Source organism: Squalius cephalus (genome assembly GCF_949319135.1).
Source record: "Squalius cephalus genome assembly, chromosome: 8".
Taxonomy (NCBI): Eukaryota; Metazoa; Chordata; class Actinopteri; order Cypriniformes; family Leuciscidae; genus Squalius; species Squalius cephalus.
In genome coordinates this window covers 33,627,694-33,651,454 of record NC_137129.1, presented here as the reverse complement: position 1 = coordinate 33,651,454, position 23,761 = coordinate 33,627,694, and the positions used below count along the sequence as shown (strand labels likewise).

At 36.6% G+C, this 23,761-nt stretch overlaps 2 protein-coding genes across 2 annotated transcripts; both read right to left on the bottom strand.

Annotated features, from left to right (window-relative positions):
- Window positions 1-369: 369 nt before the first annotated feature.
- On the bottom strand, window positions 370-22,801 carry iffo1a (intermediate filament family orphan 1a). The gene is made up of 9 exons (XM_079880191.1): window positions 21,561-22,801; window positions 6,444-6,504; window positions 6,252-6,347; window positions 5,888-6,028; window positions 5,449-5,639; window positions 5,244-5,361; window positions 3,122-3,214; window positions 2,903-3,033; window positions 370-551 (listed from the first exon to the last, which is right to left on the bottom strand). The coding sequence occupies exons 1-9, from the start codon at window positions 22,529-22,531 to the stop codon at window positions 395-397; spliced, it is 1,959 nt and encodes a 652-aa protein (XP_079736317.1). The 5' UTR covers window positions 22,532-22,801; the 3' UTR covers window positions 370-394.
- LOC307163885 (uncharacterized protein) lies at window positions 8,843-15,498 on the bottom strand. The gene is made up of 7 exons (XM_079880192.1): window positions 15,412-15,498; window positions 13,412-13,514; window positions 12,951-13,070; window positions 12,780-12,869; window positions 10,997-11,053; window positions 10,824-10,871; window positions 8,843-9,717 (listed from the first exon to the last, which is right to left on the bottom strand). Exons 1-7 carry the CDS (start codon window positions 15,423-15,425, stop codon window positions 9,673-9,675), a joined length of 477 nt encoding a protein of 158 aa, XP_079736318.1. The 5' UTR covers window positions 15,426-15,498; the 3' UTR covers window positions 8,843-9,672.
- Window positions 22,802-23,761: the final 960 nt, after the last annotated feature.

Genomic DNA, 23,761 nt, shown 5'->3' with positions numbered 1-23,761 from the left:
TCCACTGTGTAAATATGAGTGCCTAAGTATAACCAGAGCATATTTCTTAAAAGACAAATTACTGATAATTAATTATGGTACTACACAGCAGGAATAATCTGCACACAAAAAAACTGTTACTAAAAAGATGTCATCAAGAAAGAGTGATATGTATTTGGCCAGAATTTTTATATGGTGTTACATACTGAAATTGCACATCGGATGCTTTTTTTGGGGCCATTAACTGTGTATTCCAATAGAGGGCACTAGTGAAACCACACAAGGTTACTTGCCTTTCAGAAGGTAACTATAACCCGTATACTGTGAGTCTTTCTGCAGCATCACAGTCTCTATTATGAAACGATATGTTTATAATTGCAGCTATTACTGTGGTGCTGGAGGGGCATAAAGGCTATCAAGCCTTCTTCCATGTGTGGTCCGGGACAGAAGAGTTTGACTGCGTGTCACAACAGGGTTCGGCGCTGTCAGGATTTGCCGCAGTTGCTTTTTCCCTCTCCTTCTCTGCATTCTCTCCCTCCTCCACAGCAGCCGGAACAAGAAGAGGGGATTTACTGTGAAGGAAATGAGGGACAACAGTGAGTGTCCGGCTTCAACCCTCCATAGTAAGCAACAAAAATGTGAAGAGGTCAAAAACAACATCGAGAACGCGCTTTCATGTCATCTTTCACATTATCTTTTAAAGCCAAAGCTAAAGCTTACACTATCACTTGCAGCCAACTTCTTTACACATCATTTTAGGAACACAAGCCACTTTTCTAATATAAGGGAAAAGAAAAAATGGTTTCCCCCTGTTTCCTACCGGCTTATATAACCAATCCCGTCAACATGTGGAGCGGGGCGTTTCTCCACTTACTTCTTTTATGATGTTGAAAGCGTTTCTAAGAATGTTGATTTTTAAAAGGCAGCTGTCTGACTCTGAAATGGTGAACGGGAACATGGTTTGTGTAACATTAGCAACATGTTATTAGCTGTTTGATAACGTATTCAAGCCGAAGGCTATTCATATATTGTCCGACGTTGTAGAGAGCAATACATAAAACTTGTAGCCTCTATTATTCACTCTTCATCTTCTGAATCAGTTTCTAGTTCAAACATACTGAATGAAACCAATATTACCACTTGCCATTGTGGTAACTAACTGGCACTAATTTGCATATTCATGGTTCTGCATATAATACATGAAGCAAGGGTGTAGAGTTACATTCAAGATATTTTAAATTAAGGCCTTCTGAAGCGAAGCAATGTGTTTTTGTAAGAAAAATAACTATATTTATGACTTTATAATGATGATAATGAGCCAGGATATTATTTAATATAACTCTGATTGTGTTTGGCTGAAAGAAGAAAGTCATGTACACGGTAACCTATGACTTGAGGGTGAGTAAATTATGGGCTAATTTTCATTTTTGGGTGAACTATCCCTTTAAGGCATGAAGGAATCATTTTCACAGAGAAAGAGGAGTTATATAGGATAAAATGATTAAATGCAGGGGGTCTTTAAAACTTTAAAAATGCTTTGTTTTAAATATTTTTTAAATCTAAAAAAGCCATATGTCTAACCAAGTTGTGTTCCAAATTTGATGTGGTTGATGAGGTTTTAAAGTAGAAAATCAGCAATTAATGAATTTTAAGTGTTATCTAAGTGTTAAGTTAAGTGTTATGATATCTAATTTATGATAATTACTAAAATGAAATATGTGATAGGGTAAAAGGGACACTGACAGTTAACATGCTATATAAAATGTGCTTAAATCCACTTCTTTATTAGAAAAACAAATCTAATTTACAGTGCAACATAATCAATAATCATAAACAAGGGTTTAAATTTGTCTTTTTAACAAAAACACATTTATTTAATTCGCAGCTATTTTCTTTACAGAACCAGAGTATGTTTGCCAGAATTTTTTTTAATTCACATAATTAAAAGCTTGTGCAATGAGTGGTCCGGAATGAGAAGTTCTGATGCAGGTCAAAGACTCTTGGTAAAAAACTGTCCATTAATTAAAGCCTACAAAAACTTTGATGTCTAAAAAAGGCAGTTTGAAGTAGTTATTTATGTGCACCTCTGAACCTACAACATGACTATCATGACTAGTCTTCTTTCGAAGTCCTTGTTTGTGTGTGTGTGTGTGTGTGTGTGTGTGTACTCTTATGGTTTATGAGGACACAAATGTGTAATGACATGGGTTTTTACAACGTAAACATGGTTTATGAGGACATTTCCTGTGACCTCGTAAACCAAATGGCTTAAAGGAACATGCCGACTTTTTGGGACTTTAGCTTATTCACCTTATCCCCCAGAGTTAGATAAGTCCATACATACCCTTCTCATCTCCGTGCGTGCCGTAACTCTGTCTGACGCACCCACCGCTAGCCTAGCTTAGCCCAAAGACTGGAGGTTAATGGCTCCAGCTAGCATACTGCTCCCAATAAGTGACAAAATAACGCCAACATATTCCTATTTACATGTTGTGATTTGTATAGTCACAGCGTGTACAAATAACAAGGTCACATGAGACAAAGCCTTCGCCTTCTGAGAATATGACTATACAAATCACAACATGTAAATAGGAAAATGTTGGCGTTATTTTGTCACTTATTGGGAGCAGTATGCTAGCTGGAGCCGTTTACCTCCAGTGTTTGTGCTAAGCTAGGCTAGCGGTGGGTGCGTCAGACAGAGTTACGGCACACACGGAGATGAGAAGGGTATGTATGGACTTATCTAACTCTGGGGGATACGGTGAATAAGTCCCAAAACGTTGGCGTGTTCCTTTAAAAAATTATTCTGCAATGGGTAGTTTAGTTATTATGCCTATGGAGAGTCCAAGTAAATATTCAAGTATTCAAGAGTCCCACATATTCAAGAATGTGTCTGTGTGTGAGTGTATGTTTATGTGTGTACCTGTCTCCTGTCTGAGTGATTAATCGTCTGCAGGTCTCCATTTGAACATCCAGCCCTCTTTTCATGCTGCACATCTCCATATACTCATGCAAATGCCTGTTCATATCAGACTTAGCAGTTGCCAATTCCAACTACAGGTACAGACAAAGACAAAACAAACTTAAAGTAATAGAAATACAAGCAGAGTTAGGTTTTTAGGCACAAGCTCAATCTCTTTACCTCAATTTGGTCAATGGTATCTTGATAATCCTTCTCGCGGGACTTGAAAAGGCACTCTGTGTCCTTTATCACCTTCTCTATGGACTCGTCTTGCTGTGTGAGACAGGAAGAATTAGCAAAGATTTTTTTTTTTTTAGATGTCTTGTAGCTTTCTCTATATGATGGAAATCAATTCAGTTAAAATGGTGACTCAGTGTTTTTTTTTCTCATTCGCTTGCCGTTTATAGCAAAACTGATGAGCCAACAGAAACCACTAAGCTGTATTAGGCCTAGTGTGAGCGTTTTCATATTATGCTTGTATTACAGGTGTTTTTGTGTGCCTGCTCGAAACATTTGGATGGAAAAACATATCAATAGGTCAAAAATAACGCTAGATAAATTGAACAAAATATTAGACTGAATAATGTATAAATCTTTTTAAAAAGCAACACCAGAAGATAACTGCTTTTTACTGCAATACTGTAGTAATCTATCTATTCTGTAGTTTAAAAGTGTATAAACTTCATGAGATTTGATGACTTGGTTTAAATAAATATTATGCAAATGCAAACTTCAATTTTATATTTGGATGTTAAACGAGTCTGCATGTTCAGCTGTTCAAATGCATTTTTGTTTTTTTCCAGGTGTAATTGGATTCATTTCATACTTTTCATAAATGATATGATCAATCAGTCATGAGAACATATGTTTTTACATTAAATTACTCATCAAAATAAATTAAGCAGTTTTCAAGTTTCAACTCATTTTTTTTAAGTCAGTTTAATATAATTTAATATACAGCCAAGGTGACTGTACATAGGAATTTAAGACAGCAACTTTTTTTTTCTACAGTGTACACTCACCTAAAGGATTATTAGGAACACCATACTAATACTGTGTTTGACCCCCTTTCGCCTTCAGAACTGCCTTAATTCTACGTGGCATTGATTCAACAAGGTGCTGAAAGCATTCTTTAGAAATGTTGGCCCATATTGATAGGATAGCATCTTGCAGTTGATGGAGATTTGTGGGATGCACATCCAGGGCACGAAGCTCCCGTTCTACCACATCCCAAAGATGCTCTATTGGGTTGAGATCTGGTGACTGTGGGGGCCATTTTAGTACAGTGAACTCATTGTCATGTTCAAGAAACCAATTTTCTTCGAGCTTTGTGACATGGTGCATTATCCTGCTGGAAGTAGCCATCAGAGGATGGGTACATGGTGGTAATAAAGGGATGGACATGGTCAGAAACAATGCTCAGGTAGGCCGTGGCATTTAAACGATGCCCAATTGGCACTAAGGGGCTTAAAGTGTGCCAAGAAAACATCCCCCACACCATTACACCACCACCACCAGCCTGCACAGTGGTAACAAGGCATGATGGATCCATTTTCTCATTCTGTTTACGCCAAATTCTGACTCTACCATCTGAATGTCTCAACAGAAATCGAGACTCATCAGACCAGGCAACATTTTTCCAGTCTTCAACTGTCCAATTTTGGTGAGCTCGTGCAAATTGTAGCCTCTTTTTCCTATTTGTAGTGGAGATGAGTGGTACCGGGTGGGGTCTTCTGCTGTTGTAGCCCATCCGCCTCAAGGTTGTGCGTGTTGTGGCTTCACAAATGCTTTGCTGCATACCTCGGTTGTAACGAGTGGTTATTTCAGTCAAAGTTGCTCTTCTATCAGCTTGAATCAGTCGGCCCATTCTCCTCTGACCTCTAGCATCAACAAGGCATTTTCGTCCACAGGACTGCCGCATACTGGATGTTTTTCCCTTTTCACACCATTCTTTGTAAACCCTAGAAATGGTTGTGCGTGAAAATCCCAGTAACTGAGCAGATTGTGAAATACTCAGACCGGCCCGTCAGGCACCAACAACCATGCCACGCTCAAAATTGCTTAAATCACCTTTCTGTCCCATTCTGACATTCAGTTTGGAGTTCAGGAGATTGTCTTGACCAGGACCACACCCCTAAATGCATTGAAGCAACTGCCATGTGATTGGTTGATTAGATAATTGCATTAATGAGAAATTGAACAGGTGTTCCTAATAATCCTTTAGGTGAGTGTATATAATTCTATCATGCCGATGTCATTTCCAAAGTCCATCACTGGAAAAACGAATAAAAGATGGATGTACCTCTCCTTGGTTGTCAACACTGAAAGTGTATCCTGGAAAATCTTCCCAGAGTAACAGAGTTTCCTCCGTCTCTTCCCATGCAAGACTGTCGCAGTCATCCTCAAACTCACATTCGCGTCTGGGGCATAAAAACAAACACTCCTTCTCTCAAATGATTTGAAACAGTCTGTATAAAATATGTCAGATGTTCAACGGCGCCACTTACAATTGATTGAGCATCCTCTGCATCTCCTCATTGATCTGATTGGCTGATGAGCAACACAGATCCACCTCCTTATTCCCGCTTTCCTCACTTTCAGAGATGCTTACTGGTTCATCACTCTCGTTCCCTCTGATTGTCTGCGGTGCTGGTTTTCGAGGACGGCGAGTCAAGGTTGACGGAGGTGTGGCTACTTGCTAGTAAACAGAATATGAATAAAAATCTTCAGTGTCACATGATCCTTCAGAAATCGTTCAAATATGCTGATTTGGCGCTTAAGAAACATTTCTTTTTATTATCAATCTTGAAAACAGTTGTGCTGCTTAATATTTTTGTGGAAACCGTGATAGATTATCTTCAGGATTCTTTGATAAAAGAACAGCATTTATTTGAAATAGATATCTTTCGCAACACTATAAACAATGGTAAACACACACACACACACCTGGAAGATCTGAATCATATCTTCACAATTTCTCTGCTGCGCTACATCACACAGACGAGCCGTGATGTCAATCCTGCGACAGATGTCCATGTCCACTTTCATGGCCTTCTCCTGGATCTTACTGTCCAAATCTGAGTGATTCTAAAGGAGAGAAGGGAAATAAAAGAGAATAAGTGAGGAAATTTTTGAATTTGTCTAATTAAAATGGAGTGGACACGTAAAGAGGATCAATTACTCTGCTAAGACATTTGTGGGACACCGTTTGACTTGACTCAGCATTATTTGTGCTTCTATAGAAATAAACAACATTGACTAAATGAGGTATTTTTGAGGTCAGGTCACGTGAATATTGTGCTTAACTCACATTGCTCATGAGGCCTTTGAACAGAACCAGCTCCGCTTTAAGCTGCTTAACCCTCAGAGCAAGCTCATCCTGGCACACCTCGCTCTCCTGCAGGTCCTGCAACACAACAAGTGTCATCAGAGTGTAGACAGTGGAAAATAAGATTTGATTATTAGTTTAATTCATTTAAATATTAAATTGATTTGATCTTACTTCTTCAAGCTCAGCAACTTTTTCCTCAAGATCCATCCGCATTGCGTATTCCTCTTCCCATCTAGAATAATTAATAAGACGAGAGAATTGGCAAATCACACAATCACAACCAATTATATCATTTGAAGGAGAGAAGGGTGGATGCTTGACGGATGTCTTGAGGAAGAGCATTCCACAACATAGGAGCCACAACACTGAAAGACCTGACTAAACCAGACTAAACTTAGGGGTGGTTAACAATCCCGCACTAGAAGAACGCAAGTAACAAACAGGACCATAAGGCTGAAGTAAGTCAGATAAGTAAGTAGGACCAAGGTTATGGAGAGCTTTGTAAGTGAGGATTAGTACCTTGAAGTTTATACGCAAGGAAATCGGAAGCCAATGAAGGTGATAGAGTAATGTGCTCATTCTTTCTTGTGTGAGTGATCAAGCGGGCTGCTGAGCTTTAAACATATTGTAATTGTTTGATATTTTTAGCTGAAAAGCCATAAAGAAGTGAGTTACAATAATCTAGTTGACTCTGTGAACTGTGACAAATCATGTATTACGAATACGAGAGATATTACGTAGGTGGAAAAAGCTGTCGTTACCACTATACCGATGCGATCATTAAATTTAAGAGTGGAATCAATGAGAGCACCAAGATTTTGTGATTATCATTATCAAGTCATCATCCAAATCCATCACTTGACCGGATAATTTAGATACAACAGATTTAGAGCCGATCAGTATTACCTCTGTTTTACCGGAGTTAAATTTAAAGTAATTTGCCTCAAGCCAAAGCTTGAGTTCCTTGACGCAAGTTGCTAATGTAGGCGGAGGAAAAACTGAGGTATTACTGTCTTTAAAAAGTGAAGTGTGTAATTGATGTCCATTTACTGTAATGGGTTGTACTGTTGTATACCTTGGCTTTGATCATTCAAGAAAATATAAAACAAAACTGTCTGTAATGCAACCTATAATGGCGGCTTAGTTAGCCATTGCATATAAAGATGTAAATAAATATCAAATCACATGCATTTAAAATGATGACGATCCTCAACAAACTCGTCCCCATACTGGCGTGATGACTCCAACTTCCAACCAGGTGGAACTGGATAAATATTCGGAATGTCTGATCCAATCTGACTTCTGACCTGTAATGCTGCCTGGATCATAATCATACACTGTTCGCTCGTTGGCCAGAGGAGAACTAGCCCCCGACTGAGCCTGGGTTCTCCCAAGGTTTTTTTTTTTCTCCATTCTGTCACCTGATGGAGTTTTGGTTCCTTGCCACTGTCGCCTTGGCTTGCTTAGTTGGGGACATTTAATATTCAACAATATTATTGATCTGCCTTACTTAAGGTGGACGATGACGATCACACACACACACACACACACACACACACACACACACACACACACACACACACACACACACACATACTTGTTTTTGCTACTGGGTGGGGACACATGACTACATGCAGCCTGGTGGGAACCACCCTTTCTGAGTGGTCTATAGACAAGGCAGAAACTGATCCACACTCCATTTACAACTGTTATAGCAGCTATCACTTGTAATCTTGAGGCTGAGCCCCAGAAGACTGACCTGAAATTTTACCAACTGCTGGGGACCCCGTCAGGTAGAAGGTCCTGGAGGGGACCTGTGACGTAATGTTTTCATATGCTAATTAATGACATCACTGTGTGTGTTTAAAAGGTTACCAATGGGGACCTCACCCCAAACTTCTTAAATTAACATCATACAGATCAACAGGTGCTCCCAGCTACCACTAAGGTTGCCAACCAGTCCGTACTAACCGGGATATCCCGTATTTTGGGCTTAATTTGTGTCCTGTATGTGCCCTCCCTTGACTGCTAACCAGTGACTGATAAAACTGCAGAAGTGCTGATCACTACACCTGTCATCATGCAGTCACAGCCACCCTCATGCAGAATACTTTATCAAAATCAGAATTGTTATCATAACTGTTTGAGGAAGGCTGTATAATCCACTGACAACTTCTCGCTCCCACCTCACTGTAAGCGATGTTTGCGCTAAGACCAATTCTGCCTGTATTCATTTTAGGAAATCAGTTTTGGCAAATACAAACAATGTGATTATTTTTCTTGAGTACAACATCCAGCCGTGCAAGAAAACATGCAATCTACGTTGGACGCGATTAATAAGGTAAGCCATCTTTCACTAATGTTGTAAAATGGAAAGAGAGAGAAAGAAATAACATTTGAGTTGCATATTCTTTTCCTTGGACCTTAATCTTGAATATAAGCACAACTGTTCCATATTTTTCGTTTCTGCAGTAGGCAAACCTAGCTACCACTAATCACATCCGTATTGCAAATACATTCAAATCCAAATCAATTGCATTCAAATAAATTGTTCTTTGACAAAAGTAGTTCTGACTAAACTTTATTTGTCATTTCTCTTATTTGACAAACATTTTGGCTTTGTGCAGCAGTTGAACAGTAGAAATATTGAACACATTTGACTAAAGTTCTTTTGTCTAAACCGACAATAAAGTTTTTGCAAAAACAAATTATTCCATTTTTTTTTAATTTTCAAAAATCATGTTGTGGTGTTAGTTAACTATTTCTTTAACCTAGTCAGAATAACCCAACTCTAGTTTGACACATTAATTGTAATGCACAATGGATTTTTTTTCATTGTGCATTCCAATTAATGTGTCAAACTATAGTTGGGTTATTTTTGTTGGGTTACATGATTTTTGAAAGTTGTCAAAAACAGAGTTATGTTTTTCAAATATACTCTTCAGGTTAAACTCAATTTTCCTTATAACAATTTTTTTTTCAGGAGAAGAGAAGAGAAGAGAAGAGAAGAGAAGAGAAGAGAAGAGAAGAGAAGAGAAGAGAAGAGAAGAGAAGAGAAGAGAAGAGAAGAGAAGTCCAAATGCAAAAACTTTAAAGAGATCTCACTGTACAAATACAAGTGCAAAAACTTCTCGAACAAAAACAGCAAAAAATGATCTTTTAGCACCTAGTGCTTGACTTTCCTGAACAAGAAAAACTGACCTGAGACATGATTATTTATTTTTTCTTTTCTCACATTCCCTCTTGAATGCTGCGATTCGGTTCTTGATATAGAACTTGACTGATTCCCAGGTTCTGTGTTTGAGTAATACCGGCGCTGACCTGATGCAGTCTTCACACTGCCTTTTCCCCGGTACCCTGCCAGATGTGATGCAGTCCAATAATTTGTTCTCGACTGCCTTCACCTCCTCTTCTGTCCACTTTCTTTTTGGGCATCTTGACACACCTAAAAATGACAGTAATTTTACCTCAACTTTCAAGAGACAGTGTTTCACCTTACCTTAAAAGGCTGAGTGTAGAGTAAAAAACAGAGGTAATGTACACTAGAACATCTGCATTCAATACCAAGTAGAGGAGTACCAGACATTACTCTTGAGACCTATGAGATTTTACTTTCTGTACAATGTAGCTCCTAGCTAGGTCACCAAGACATAGGTTAATAACAAGAAAATTGTACATTTAACTAGATTAACAGGAGCACTTTAAAACAATCTCCATCACAGATTTTTGAAAATGTGTAATGTAGCTGTATGTGAATGTATACTGACCACACATCATCAATAAAGAAAAAGTTGACTCTGTTTAAGTCGTTTTTAGACTGAATCCTATTTCGCAAAGTTCAGAGGCCACAAGGTAACAAATTCGCATAATGTCTGCCTACGTTCTGCATGGACATCCCACAAAAACTTAAAGCCCCAGACACTATGGGTGCTTGTCAATATCATTCCTCGTTTCCTCGGTCCTCCGTTCTCCATCCTATGACCCAGAAACCAATCGAGTTCAGCCATCTTGTAGGACATCTCAATTCTCTAATTGCACCGCGAGGATCGAGGAGTGAGGAGGCTTCCTGAGGAGTCTTGAGCGAGGATACGTGGGTTTATCCTATGCGGAAGTGTTTTATCGACTAAACGTGACACACTCCTCCCCCTTCAGATATAGTAATTTACCTTTATATTTTCCCTTTGCAGTGTAAATAATGTCATATATTTAAACTGTGCATCTTGCTTTGTTAATAATTATTATGAATGCCTTAAATAACTAACTTTAACAACATATGGGCAGATCCCTTTAGCGCAGCTGATGACGCTTTGAAGTGACGCTTGAGTGGTCAAGAATATTCCAATATTCCTCCTTTGATTCCTCCGTCCTCATTTCCTTTCCTTAAATCCTTCTCTCGCGAGGAAAGGAAGCAAGGAAAGGGAACGAGGATGCAAAAATAAGAAATGAAAAGCACCCTAGAACTCATTTGTGTGGATAACCAATCACAACAGACTGGGCTGTCTAACCAATCAGAGAGCAGAGCAAGTTAGCAGTGCAGTCCTAACTCTTTACCTGAACTTGAAGGACTCTCTCTCTCCTTTGCCGAGAAGGAACATTCTTCTGGAAGATAAAACAAATAACCATTTCAAAATTTTGCTACACTGTAAACAAAAGCTTCAATAATGATGATTATTAATCATCATTATTGAAAAGAAAAGGTTCCAAAAGAAAAGGTTTGACTTTACCTGTAGATGATGAAGGGGCCTGATGACTCGAAGACTTGCTGCCAACTGAAGATTTCTCTGAAGGGAAGAAAATAAGACTTAAGAACTTTACACCATTATTAGCATCAGACAATGGGATAGTGACCCCCGACATTATCTTCTCAACTTTAAACTAAGAACTAAGGAAAGGTTTTGAGCAGGGGAGTTGCCAAAGCCTGCTTGAATGCTGTAGGAAATGTTCCAGAAAAAAATGAAACATCACGTGTGATTGTTGTCACAATGGTAAAAGTTATGGCTAGTAAGAATGGGGTCCAGAGGACATGCAGTAGGATGGGCACAAATCAGTGAGCAAATGATGGAAGTGATGAGCAGGGAACTAGTTACTAACGGTTGCCCTTTTTTTCAGTCAAGAAAAAAAAAAGCAATTACTACTTTCAGATGGTGCCAATCACCCATGGGTGAGGCTGGTTGAGTGAGCAGGTTTGGTGAATAGAGGACAGTCTGTCCACACATAGCTCTGTCCAGAGCCCAGTGTAGAGCAGAGGTGACCAGTGAGAAGTGGGTGGGAGACAGGATTAGGGTTGGGAATCGAAAATCGATTCCGATTCTGAAATCGGATACTTAAGATAAAGAATCGGATACTTATTATAAAATTAAAATTTCGATTCCTCGTTTCGATTCCTGGGTGCATTTTTTCATCTAGTGATCTGCCAGGACCTTATGTGGTAATGCAAACATCAGTCTACAAGATAAATCGCATTTTATAATGGATGGAGGTGGATCTTGTAAGGGTCAGTGGTGTTTATGCACATATCATAAACAGATTTATAATGTATTTACTGTATTTTTCATTGTTTATTTTATAATAAATACAAACAGTAGATATTCAGTCACTTAAGAAAGAGTACTATGAAGTTGTGAAGAATGTCTGAATTAAATAATTGAGGTGCTTAAAATCTGTGTATGGATATACATGTTAAAAAGTTAGAGCAGAGGGTTTTCTTTTAAATTCAAAAGTATAGCTTTAATTTAAAGTCTGTTTGATTTTTTTTTATAACATGCAGGAGAAAAATAAAAAAGGCAAAACAAATGTTTTAGTTAATAAAAAAGGTTAAAAAATAAACACCTTTAGAGGAAATGTCAGGCATAGGGGGCCATAAACACATTAGTTTGGTTGTGCTTTATCTTACAGTAGTCTGTGATTAAGTAAGCTCAATTTATTTAAAGGTTTGCTTTTTTTTTTCCATAGACTTTTGTGACTTTTCATAAATTCTGTACTCTGTAGCATGCCCTTCTCAATGTAAATAAACATGCACGTTGCACAACATAAATTTGTGTTTATAAAGCATTACATTGTATTTATTTATTTTTTTAAATGGTTTGAGTGACGCATGTGCGTAAGGAATTAAAAGCAAGCAGAATACAAGTGTTTTCAAAAGCTAACTCAGTTTTTAAAACCAAGCTCAGAATCAATAAATAAATTGATTTGTTGAAGAGAGAATTGCAATGAAATGATTTTTAGTTCAGTTCAACAGTTGTCTTTATGATATTGAATTTTAAATATTGAATAAGAGCAAGTTACAAATTAACAACACTAATGTAATGAAACTAAGGTTTCATATTAATCATATACTACGTAGTGTTTTATATTAAAAGAAAAACAAATGTTAATTTAATTGAGTTTCCTGTATCACAGGCCACTGTCAGATAAAGCGCAACCAAACTGATGTTTGTTTTACGGTGTGTATCGGTGGTGTCATCTCCAGCAGGAGCGGAAAAGGGGCATTATGAAATGAACACTTACCACTGATTTCTTTGTAAACAGTGATTGTTTGGCTAGGAGCTTGGGAACATCTGAAGACACAGAACTGTCTGGATTTTCCTTTGAATCCGCCTGTTCAGGATAACAGAAATAGTCAGTTGTCAAATTCTTACGATAACTCTGAATTAAAAAATACATAAATAAGTGTTTTACCAAGGATCCTGTTTCACACATCTGTTGTAAGTTAAGTATGTCCTGCTTGAGGGGAGATGGGACCTGATCATCTGGGGCCTGGGAGGGCATGGTGGGACAAACACTTGATGTTTCTTTTGCCTGAAATAAGAATCGAAAGCACAACTGTAATCATACAAATAATTTAGTCTCACTTTGCAGCTTCACATGCTTTAAGAAGTGTATAGTGGACGTGATATATGATTTTATTTGATATTTAATTGTCTGTCTTAAAGCTATGTCGACAATAGTTTTGTACATATGTTCATATAATCAAAAACAAAATATTTTACATATGAACAAAATTTCTTAACAATACGACGTGAACAACTTAACCGCAATATTATACAGACTAATGTGTCCAATGATTTAGGCTACTTCCATACATGAAATGTTAAAGTAGGTAAATTAAAAATAAGATCAAATAATAAAATTAAAATCACCTTCTGTCTAGCTGTTTGTCTCCTGGCACACTCATCATGATGCTTTCTCAGTCTCGTGATGCGACGCTCAAACCTGCTGTTGCTTCGGTTGGGTTTATCTGGTCTGTGCCAAAGGCAAAATAAAATCGTTAACACATACTGTACACCTCATTAACTCACAATTAGGCCACATGTGCACATACGCACAGATGTGCCTTCAGGTTAATCTTTTCAAATAGACCTATTACAGTACGGTCAGACTGCACTAACATTTATGTACTCGGTACATGACCGTGGTAAAGTTAGTTTGATGTTTGACATTCATTAGACATTCGGTTTCATACCAATTAAACTGTTTGCGGCCTTTATGTTTTTAGCTCAAATTTAGTCAGATGGACATAAATATATGTCCTTTATGTTGCACAAGGCTTAATTTAAAAAAAAAAAAAAAAAAAAAAAAAAAGAATTAACCATCTAACTTAATTAAACAATTAAACTACATGACATTATACTATAAAACCAATACTAAAATGTTCAGAAAAACTTCCCTGTAAATGCACAAGACTCTGTTTTTGGAATTAGCACTTTATGGGTTTTATAATAATTTTACAACTTTTAATGTATAAAATAATATTAATTAATTAAACAACAGACAGCTCCTTTTGAGATAAAGGTATCAAATCAACTGTAAAAAGCTCTAAATATTATCCCCTGTCATGCACAAAGCTTTTTTTTTTTTTTTTCAGAATATTCCTTTGTTTTTATATACAGTACTGAATCTGTATTTTTGATATTTAACATACTGTGCCCACTTAAAATATAAAGTATTTTTTACAGTTGATAAATTATAAAATAATGTTTGTACTTTTTTTGTTGTTACTTTTATACATAAAGGTATGCCTCAGTGACAGCTCTGTACCTTTTATGTGAGAGTGTAGGAGCCTAATAAATAAATGTAATTTAAATTAATAAAAAAAAAGAGGTAACACTTAGAAGCTTTTGCATCTCAGCTCTTCACATACATGTAACCCATTTAAATCCAATAAATTCACCAATTTTGGCCTGAATGTAGCAATAAAGTGAAAATTCCATATTAGTATATTTGTAATCATATTTTGTAATTGCAATTTTTACCTTTCTTATTGTTGTATTATATTTTTATTTTATTTTATTTCATTTGAATTGTTGTTTTGAAACCTTTATTTCAAACTGTGTCAGAGTTTAATGAAATTAAGTGGGTACAGAATATTAAACATCAAAAATACAGTTTCAGTACTGTATATAAAAACAATAAAGGATTCTGAAAAAAAAAACAAGTCTTGTGCATGACAGGTGATAATATTTAGAGATTTTTACAGTTATTTGATACCTTTATCTCAAACTGTGTCAGAGTTTAATGAATTTAAGTGGGTAACGTATATTAAACATCAAAAATAGTTTCAGTACTGTATAAAAACAATAAAGGGATTTTCTGAACAAATAAGCCTTGTGCATGACAGGAGATAATATTTAGAGATTTTTTACAGTTGATTTGATACCTTTATCTCAAAAGGTGCTAGTGAAGTTATATTAGGCTATTTCATACATTAAAAAGTGTAAAATTATTATAAATTAATAATTAAGGTTAATTTATTTATTTATTTTTAATTAAGCCTTGTGCAACATAAAGGACATATATTTAACGTTATGTCCATCTGACTAAATTTGAGCTAAAAACAAAGGCCGCAAACAGTTTAATTGGTATGAAACCGAATGTCTAATGAATGTCAAACATCAAACTAACTTTACCACGGTACATTGCTGCCTAAAACTATTATTTTACCGAATAATCATGCAAATCCGAACGTAAATTACCACAAACCAACACGCTTGTTAGTTATAACCTTGGCCCGGCTAATTGCCTAATGACACCTTAATTAGAAGCAGTACTTTACTCTGTTTAATGATCTACCTCATCATAGTACGACTATAAACAGAATTCAAATTTACCATGATATTAATTTTTCTATTACAAGTCTTACCTTAATTTGTCCATGATGCGTCCGTAGATGTTGTCCGCGTCGTCGTCGTCTCAAAATGGCTGGTAATTGATTCCGCGCACTTCAGCTAGTTATGAATAAAGATGGCTGCCGCGCGATCGCAGACGAGAGGGGGAGGGGTGGTCGCGATGGGGACTGGCTATGTCCGGTGAACACACACTTCTGGAGATTTCCATCAGGCAGCTAGGCTACTGACGCTCTGTCGTCGGTGCTCTTTTGTTTACACCCTTACATTGGCAAGTTGATTATGTTCAGGGATTAGTAGCATTTCAAATATATGTATTTAAAATACAAAATACTATTTTGTTTTTAAATAACTTATTTTAATTTAAATACATTTAAACTTACTATTTTTGTATTGTCAAAATATTAAATGTATTTAAATACAAATGACATTTTTCTAAAGATACTTAAAAGCTACAAATTACAAGTTGAAGCATATTTAAAATACATGTAAATACCAAGATTAAATATAGGCCTATTTACACGCAAAAGCATTTAAAAACAAAATAGTAATTTGCATTTCAAATAAATGTATTTGAAATACTGCCCAGCTCTGATTATGTTTTATGCCTGATCCAAAACAAGGCAATGAGATCTGTGATCTTTTGCATACATTCCTTTTTCAAAATTGGAAAAAAAAGTTGGATTTTATTTTTATTCAAATTTGTATTTTTAAATGTTATGCTGAATACCAAAATTTAAATAGATTTAAATCAATTTAAACTATACATTTTATGGACACAAAATATTGTTTTTATATTTCATGACATGGGCCCTGCAGAACACCTCAATAACACAATGGCCCGGTTTCACAGACAGGGCTTAGACTAAGCCAGGATTAGACCATAGATCAATTAGGACATTTAAGTAATTTTTATAAACATGCTTAGAAAAAAACATTACCGATGTGCATCTTAAAACTAAAAAGGCACTGATATATTTTTAAGATCAGTCAGTGCAAGTTTATTTCAGTGGAAACAGCTCAGACTTACATTTTAGTCTAGGACTAGTCTTAAGCCCTGTCTGTGAAACCAGGGGTATGACTGTACCCTCCTGCTCCTGTAAAACAGTCGGATACACAAGCCAAATACTGTCACTATACTGAACCCAACATCCCCTGCAGCCATGTGGAACTCTCTTAAAAGCACTTAATGTGAAAATGCTTAGGCCCGGTTTCATAGACGTTACTGAGCTTAAGCCAGGACTAGGCCTTAGTTAAATTAAGATATTTAGGCAACTTTTACAAGAATGAAACATTACTGGTATCTTGATATAGAACTATGACACTGACGTATTTTAAGATGCAAGATATTTTCAGTTGAGACGGCTCAAACATGCATTTTAGTCTGGGACTGACTTAAAGGAATAGTTACCTAAAAATGAAAATTCTGTCATCATTTACTCTCCCTCGAGTAGTTCCAAACTTGTATGAATTTATTTGTTCTGCCCGACACAAGGGAAGATAATTTGAAGAAAGTTTGTAAGCAGGCTGTTTGGGTCACCACTTCTGTATTAGAAAAAAAAAAAAAGGCCTACTATTTGCAGGTCTTCAAATTTGGAAATTAAAACCCCAGATGAATACTACCACAACATATCACACCGTGTCATTATTTATTTATCAAAAATAAAACCAAAAGACGTGTGACAAAGTTAGGACACTGTTAACATTAACGGATGACCAGGAAGTGAGCACCACTATAAAAGCAGATGTTCAGGCAGTTTGAGTGTCTGGAGCCTTCAGGTGTGTGCACTGTCAGCTCTGTCAGCTTGGACATTTTCTAGAGTCCTAGTTGTTCCAATCGTCTTCCATTATGGATAATGCTTCTGTCAACCTTCAATGCAGCAGATTTGTTTCTGAACTCTTCCCTAGATCATTGCCTTAACGCAAGTCTGTCACTGAGCTCTACAGGCAGTTATCTTGGTTTTTGCTCTGATATGCATTTTCAGCTGTTAGACCTTTTCTGAGAGGTGTGTGCCTTTCTAAATCAGACTCATTCAAATGAATTTGCCACAGTTTAACTTCACTCCAAGTGTAGGAACATCGAGAAGCAATATGGATGCTCCTGAGATAAATTTCCAGTGTCCCAGAAAAGGGTACTTTTTACATACTTATGCAGCGGGATCTTTTCAGTTTTTTATTTCCAATAAATTTGCAAAGTTGTTACAAACCTGTTTTGTGCTTTGTCATTATGGTGTTTGAGACGTAGATTGATATGGAAAAAAAAAAGTAATTTAAAGCAGTTTAACATAAGGCTGCAACAAAACAAAATGTGGAAAAAAAAATGAAGGGGTATGAATAATTTCGCAAGGCACTGTATATTAGAATAGAGTTGATCTCATTCATTTCCGCTGGCCAAAAAATATTTTGACTGTTTTAAACAATTCAAATTAAAGTAACTTTATGAAGTTTTATGATAAGGTGTTAGCTATTTTAGTGTAAAAACGAATAGGCCTATATATTGCAGTGTGAATATACTGTAATTGTCTGACTCTGCGGCGGCTGCAAAACGCATTCTCATCCCCAAATCGTCACTTTCAAACATTCTTCAATATCCGACGCACAAAGCACCCTTTAGCGTCCATATGAGACGCTTCGGTTATGGGTAGGTTTAGGTCTGTGGTAGGGTTATGCGTCTCATATGGACGCTAAAGGGTGCTTTGTGCGTCGGATATTGAAGAAATTTTGAAAGCGTCAGTATATGACGACTTGGGATGAGAACGGGCTGGCGTATCACAAAGTGTTTTAAAAAGGAAATGTGCAAATCTTACCATTTTCAAAGACAGTAGCATTATTCATAATGTTGTGGAGATGCCTTCACACATCAATAGCACTTTTATGCAGCTGTGGTTGTACAGTAAGCTATTATCATTGGTCCTTGTATTCATTGATACCGGACAATGGACCATTTGACCACCGAATCTAGCAGTATCCACCTTAATATCGAAATAAGTGTGGAATATTGACCATTGTTCTCACTAAAAAGTATGTTCTCATAACATAAGATGTGCAGTTTAGAATAAAGATGAATTATTGTGCATCTACAACACTCCTTGCTGTCATTAAAAGAGGAAAAGTGATCAAGCTCATCCACTACAGTATGTATAGGCTATGTCTAAATTCATAGAATTTTGATTTAATTAAAAAAATTCATAGATTTTTTTATTTAATGTAAATATGTATATTGACATGAAAACAGATGCTTACAAATTTTTTCATTACTTTTCTCACTTCTGGAAAAGTCTACATGCATTACACCAATATAATTATATTGTTATATCTAACAATATAATTTATACTATTTTTTAATTATTAAATAATATTGTTTAAGGGAAATAATATTGTTTTAAATTAGCTGGTATATTTTATTAATCATTGTTAAAATAAAACAACATTTTCCATTTTTAATTTGTGGTTTAAAAAAGGAATGAATGCAAACGTATAAGGACCCACTGATTATGTCAGAGATCACAGAAGATAAAGATCACAGAAGAAACACCTAAGATATTGCATTTGAATATGTTTAAACATGTCAGAGCATATTAAAAAAAAAAAAAAAACACACACACAGTTGTTCCAATGTTGACCACAGGGGGCGCTCTCTCAAACACACTTTATACACAGACACAATTTTTTTCCGATAAACCGACCCCGTAGGGACCAATTGGCATTTCGAGGGAAACACTGCCACCTATGTTAAAATGGCCATTTCTATCGTTTTCAATGGGTGTGCCTGTGGGGACCTGGAATCAGGTCCCCACCGCTCATGAGGTCCCCACGGGTTTGGTGTGCAAACAGGTCCAAGTCCCAACCGGGATATAAAAACAAGTACACACACACACACACACACACACACCTTCCATTTTAGTCCATTACTGCAGTATCACTGCAGGTGTTAGAGCAGGTGATTTATGTTAGTGTAACACTGAAATAACTTTCTAATAACTTTCTTCTTAACACACCAATGAATACACTGACAGCTGAATCAGCAATTCCAGAAACCAGGTGCCACTGAATCACATATTCAACTAAAAACACTAGGAAAATATAACAGAGAAACATACAACCAAAGGGTTCTTGAGAAGTAAACCTGACTGTGCTATTTTGGCTGATACTCAGTAGCTTTGGCAGCTGGTGGAAGTCTAGGGAGGCTGAAAGGGAAGGTAAGAGAGAGATTGTTGAATGATTCTCTATTGGCATGCTGGCAGTAGCACTCAGTTCAGTACTGCATTGCAGATGCTGAGGCGCAGAGGGGAGGAGGCTGAAGACGGAATGAGAGAGATGGAGAGATGGAGAGAGAGACTCATCGGGAAGGAGGGAGGGTTGTACAGGGGACTGACTCAAACTCCTTCATGTCATTTTACTCATTAGTCATGTATTGTTCTGAAACCCTCCTAAAATTATAATTAGCATTATTAGCATTATTCATATGTTATGATATTAATGCATTAAATTAAAACATATTCAAATTATATTACTGTATATGATATAGTTTGCCTAAACAAACTTTAGGTAACAATAAAAGTAAAAAACAACAACAAAAACTACATAACACTGAAAGAGTATTAATAAGAAATCTGCCTAAAAAATTAAATAACTTTTAACTATTGAATGCAAAGGATAATCCTACAGCATTTTTACTATATTTTAAATCCTTTGTTAATTAACTAATGGGGGTCTAGAGCAAAAATGACTGAAAATAAAATCAAGAAATGATATTCTAACATATTTTTCATTATATCAAAGTATCTGACACAAGGATGACATTATATGTTCAGAAATAATATACCCTTTAAAAATTACATTAAAAAAGCCCCAGAAAAAAGCAACAAAGTTCATTTTGACTGTGATATGCACTGATTATACAGTAAGAAGAGTAATATACAGTAATTGAATTCTGTTTATGAAATTAAATTAGAGATAGATTAAATAAAGTCAGTGTCAACCAGCCCTAATAGTTTAATCTTGCTAAAGAAAAGTGCAAACACATTCATATAAATTCCACAGAATGCTTCATGTATTTGCATTGAGCACATCAACTATACCAGATTTTTATGAGGGCCACAGGGTTGAACAGGCCCTGTTAGAGATATTATATGAATATTGAGTGATACACTATTATTAACCTGTAATCTCAACTCACGGTGGTAAAACCTGAGGATGACATCGGAATTCACTGGTCTATATTACCAGAATGCACTGTGTAATGTGTGGTGCATATTAATATTTTCTGTTATGGTAATGACATATGATGGTAATGAGGATTTTTCAGTTTTTAGGGGGGAAAAAACTACACAAGCCCTAATACAATGTTAACTAGCAATCAATTGAATGGTTTGATTGTAAATTAATTTTTCCTTCAGAAATCATTCTAATATAAGATTTTTTTGAAAAAAACCTGATACTTTTTTCAGAAGTTAAAATAAACAGCCTTTATTTAAAATAGTAATCTTTTCTAACAATATAAATCTTTACTATGACTTTTTATTAATTTAATACATCCTTGCTGAATAAAAGTATTAATTTCTTTAAAAAAAGAAAGAAAAAAATCACTGACCCCAAACTTCTGATCATATATGCTTTGAATAAATGCTGTTCTTTTTTTAAAAACTTTTTATTCATCAAAGAATAATGAAAAAAGTATCACAGGTTATAAAAAAATATTAAGCAGCACAACTGTTTCCAACATTGATAATAAATCATCATATTAGAAAGATTTCTGAAGGATCATGTGACACTGAAGACTGGAGTAATGATGCTGAAAATTCAGCTTTGCCATCAGATGAATAAATTATATTTTAAAGTAGCCTATATTCAAATAGAAAACCATTTTTTTAAATTGTAATAATATTTCACAATATTAGTTTTTTTCTGTATTTTTGATCAAATAAATGCAGGCTCTATGCGCATAAGATACTTATTTCAAACATACACACAAAAAAAATAGTAAAGTTTCCAAACTTTTGACTGGTACTGTATAGCTATATTATCATACTGAGATGTAACTGGCATGGAAAGGCTAGAGAAGTTGCATTGCGCGCGCAAAGAGCGCGTAAAGTTGTGCGTAAAAGTTGCATTTTGAAGCTTTATACAGTCATTTACAAGAACATCACATTGCACACATACTAACCTCCTTTTGTATTCGTCTCTCTCCCTCTTTACCTTGGCGAGCACATTATACAGGGCCCGAATCTCTGGGGTGATGGTGTCTATCTGGACACCCACCCCGTCTGGAGGCACCCATGACGACACACCTGGACCCGAGAACCGCGACTCACGCCCGGTGCTGAACCTCGAATTATAAGACCAGACAGTGCCGGGGTGACATCTGGGTGGGTAATTGCTGGTACAACCAATCCCGGTACTGACATACTTCCCGTTAATATTGCTGGTGAATCTTGGAGCAGGATCAACCGGGCTGATGGGGAAATGTGGGGTGAGATTGAAATTAGAGTCTGTCAGATTGGATGGGTTCAAGTTTTCAACTGTTGTCCTGTTATTGGACTCGAAAGGGAGGGTGGTGTGATTGAAAGCAGGTGACAACAATGTTCCGGACAGATATGCGGTGTCGTTCGCGTTCTGAATGGGTATCAGGTCTGGCCTAACAGGAATTACTCCAACGAAGCCGGTTTGAACCCCAACATCTCGCGTTAAAGGCTTTCTATTTTCTACACACTCTGCATTGTCATCCAAAGCCTGTTGCAATTGGTTTTCTAACACATTATTCCGACGTTCCAGTTCATGCACTTTGGCTAAAAAGCAGCGGAAACGCAAATTAAGAGTTTTGAGGACGCTTATGTTGGATCCCAGGTCGTTACGCAGGGCCGTCGCGGCAGGAGGAGGTGGAGACACCCGGTGAAGATAGTTACCCAGGTGTAGATACTGTGTTCCCGGAGGTGGTAAAGCGCCCAGGTCAAACCCATCTTGCCCGAAGCCACCCGTGTGTTCGCTCAAGAAAAGGCCCGCTGGATCGGTCCAGTGGCCCGATGACGCGGAGTCCGCGAAGCCCGTCACCTGGTTCTGTTGGAACGAATACACGTTCTCCCCCAATACAGGATTCATTCTGGTATGAGAAAATCTAAAATGCTCAAAGTCCGGCATGAACACTGATTTAACTGTGTGCCTTCAAAGCGGATCCTCTGAAGTTAATAAACTGAAGGAACACTTGTCCGATTCAAGAGGACCAAATGAATGAATCCGATTAACACCCGATCAAATTGAAAGCCTTTAAATGATATGACAGTCTTTTAATGAGAAATAAGGACGCGATACGCGTATGTGCATGCTATTTGTTATGCCAACACCGACGTGGTTTGTTTTCTTAGAGAGGATTAAACGCGTCTTCATAGCGGAACAGCCAGGCTCCAGAGCAGAGATAAACATGAGAGAAGCAACTGCGGCTCCTTCTTACCGTGATTAGATAGTATAAGCGCCTCACTCGCGCGCATCGCGACAGTTTGTCCAGTTTCGCAGACTTCAACGTGTAGAGTTTTATCGATGCTGTAAAATAAGACATTTAACCCCAGGGATTGTTACGTTATATTTCATTGTCCAATATTTAAGCTCACAATTTTGAATGTGCGTTTGATTGTTTCTGGGATTTACGGTAGCGAAAGTGTACCCTTCACGTCACTGACTGTGATTGGCAACAACAGTGTGATACAAATTGTGACGGAGAGCGTGCAGCATCCGAATCAAAAAGTAGGCCTAGTATTATTTTTTGCGACTTTTTTATTAGGTTTGTACAACAAGATTCAATACCACGACAAGTGGTATAAATTATATAAAGATTCTAAATAAGAATAAAGCAATTTCAAGTTTTTTACAGTATGAGTCAAAGCATTGTTCCAGCTACTTTTAAAAAACGTTCTTTGCATTTATGAATATGACATTTCGACAATAAAAAGGGCTGTCTTCATCTATAAACACTTTCGGTAATGTGGACCTTTAGAGAAGTAAAAAATTCAGAAATGTAGCTGTCTTTTTATCTGAATTATTTCCACAACATGTCGAATTAGCCAATGTGTTTAGCAGTATTAAGTTGAACAAAATAGCGTATCTTAGCTAAAATTACATAATAGCCTACATAATATTTTCTCACACTTTCCATAGTTTGTGAAAATTATAGGTGATTTGAAATGACAGTAAATAATAATAATAATTTCACCTTATTAAATTCCCATATTTCATCTCAAGTATCTTCACTGACACTTTTGCCTCCTTGGTAACTAAGCACACTAACTTTTGAGATAAAAATGTACTTTTATAGAATATTTTCATAGTATAAAAGTGAAACTCTTTTTTAGGTTATAAAATCTGGGTCTGGAATCA

Excerpts from the sequence above, each read along its gene's own strand:
- LOC307163885 (XM_079880192.1), bottom strand. Across the intron at positions 13,071-13,411 it reads GACAAACAGCTAGACAGAAG|GCAAAAGAAACATCAAGTGT; the intron begins GTGATTTTAATT and ends TTCTTATTTCAG. Across the intron at positions 10,872-10,996 it reads GGCCCCTTCATCATCTACAG|AAGAATGTTCCTTCTCGGCA; the intron begins GTAAAGTCAAAC and ends TTTATCTTCCAG.
- iffo1a (XM_079880191.1), bottom strand. The coding sequence starts at position 22,531 with ATGCCGGACTTTGAGCATTTTAGATTTTCTCATACCAGAATGAATCCT. Across the intron at positions 5,362-5,448 it reads CAGAGGATGCTCAATCAATT|ACGCGAATGTGAGTTTGAGG; the intron begins GTAAGTGGCGCC and ends TTTATGCCCCAG. Across the intron at positions 3,034-3,121 it reads ATACCATTGACCAAATTGAG|TTGGAATTGGCAACTGCTAA; the intron begins GTAAAGAGATTG and ends CTGTACCTGTAG.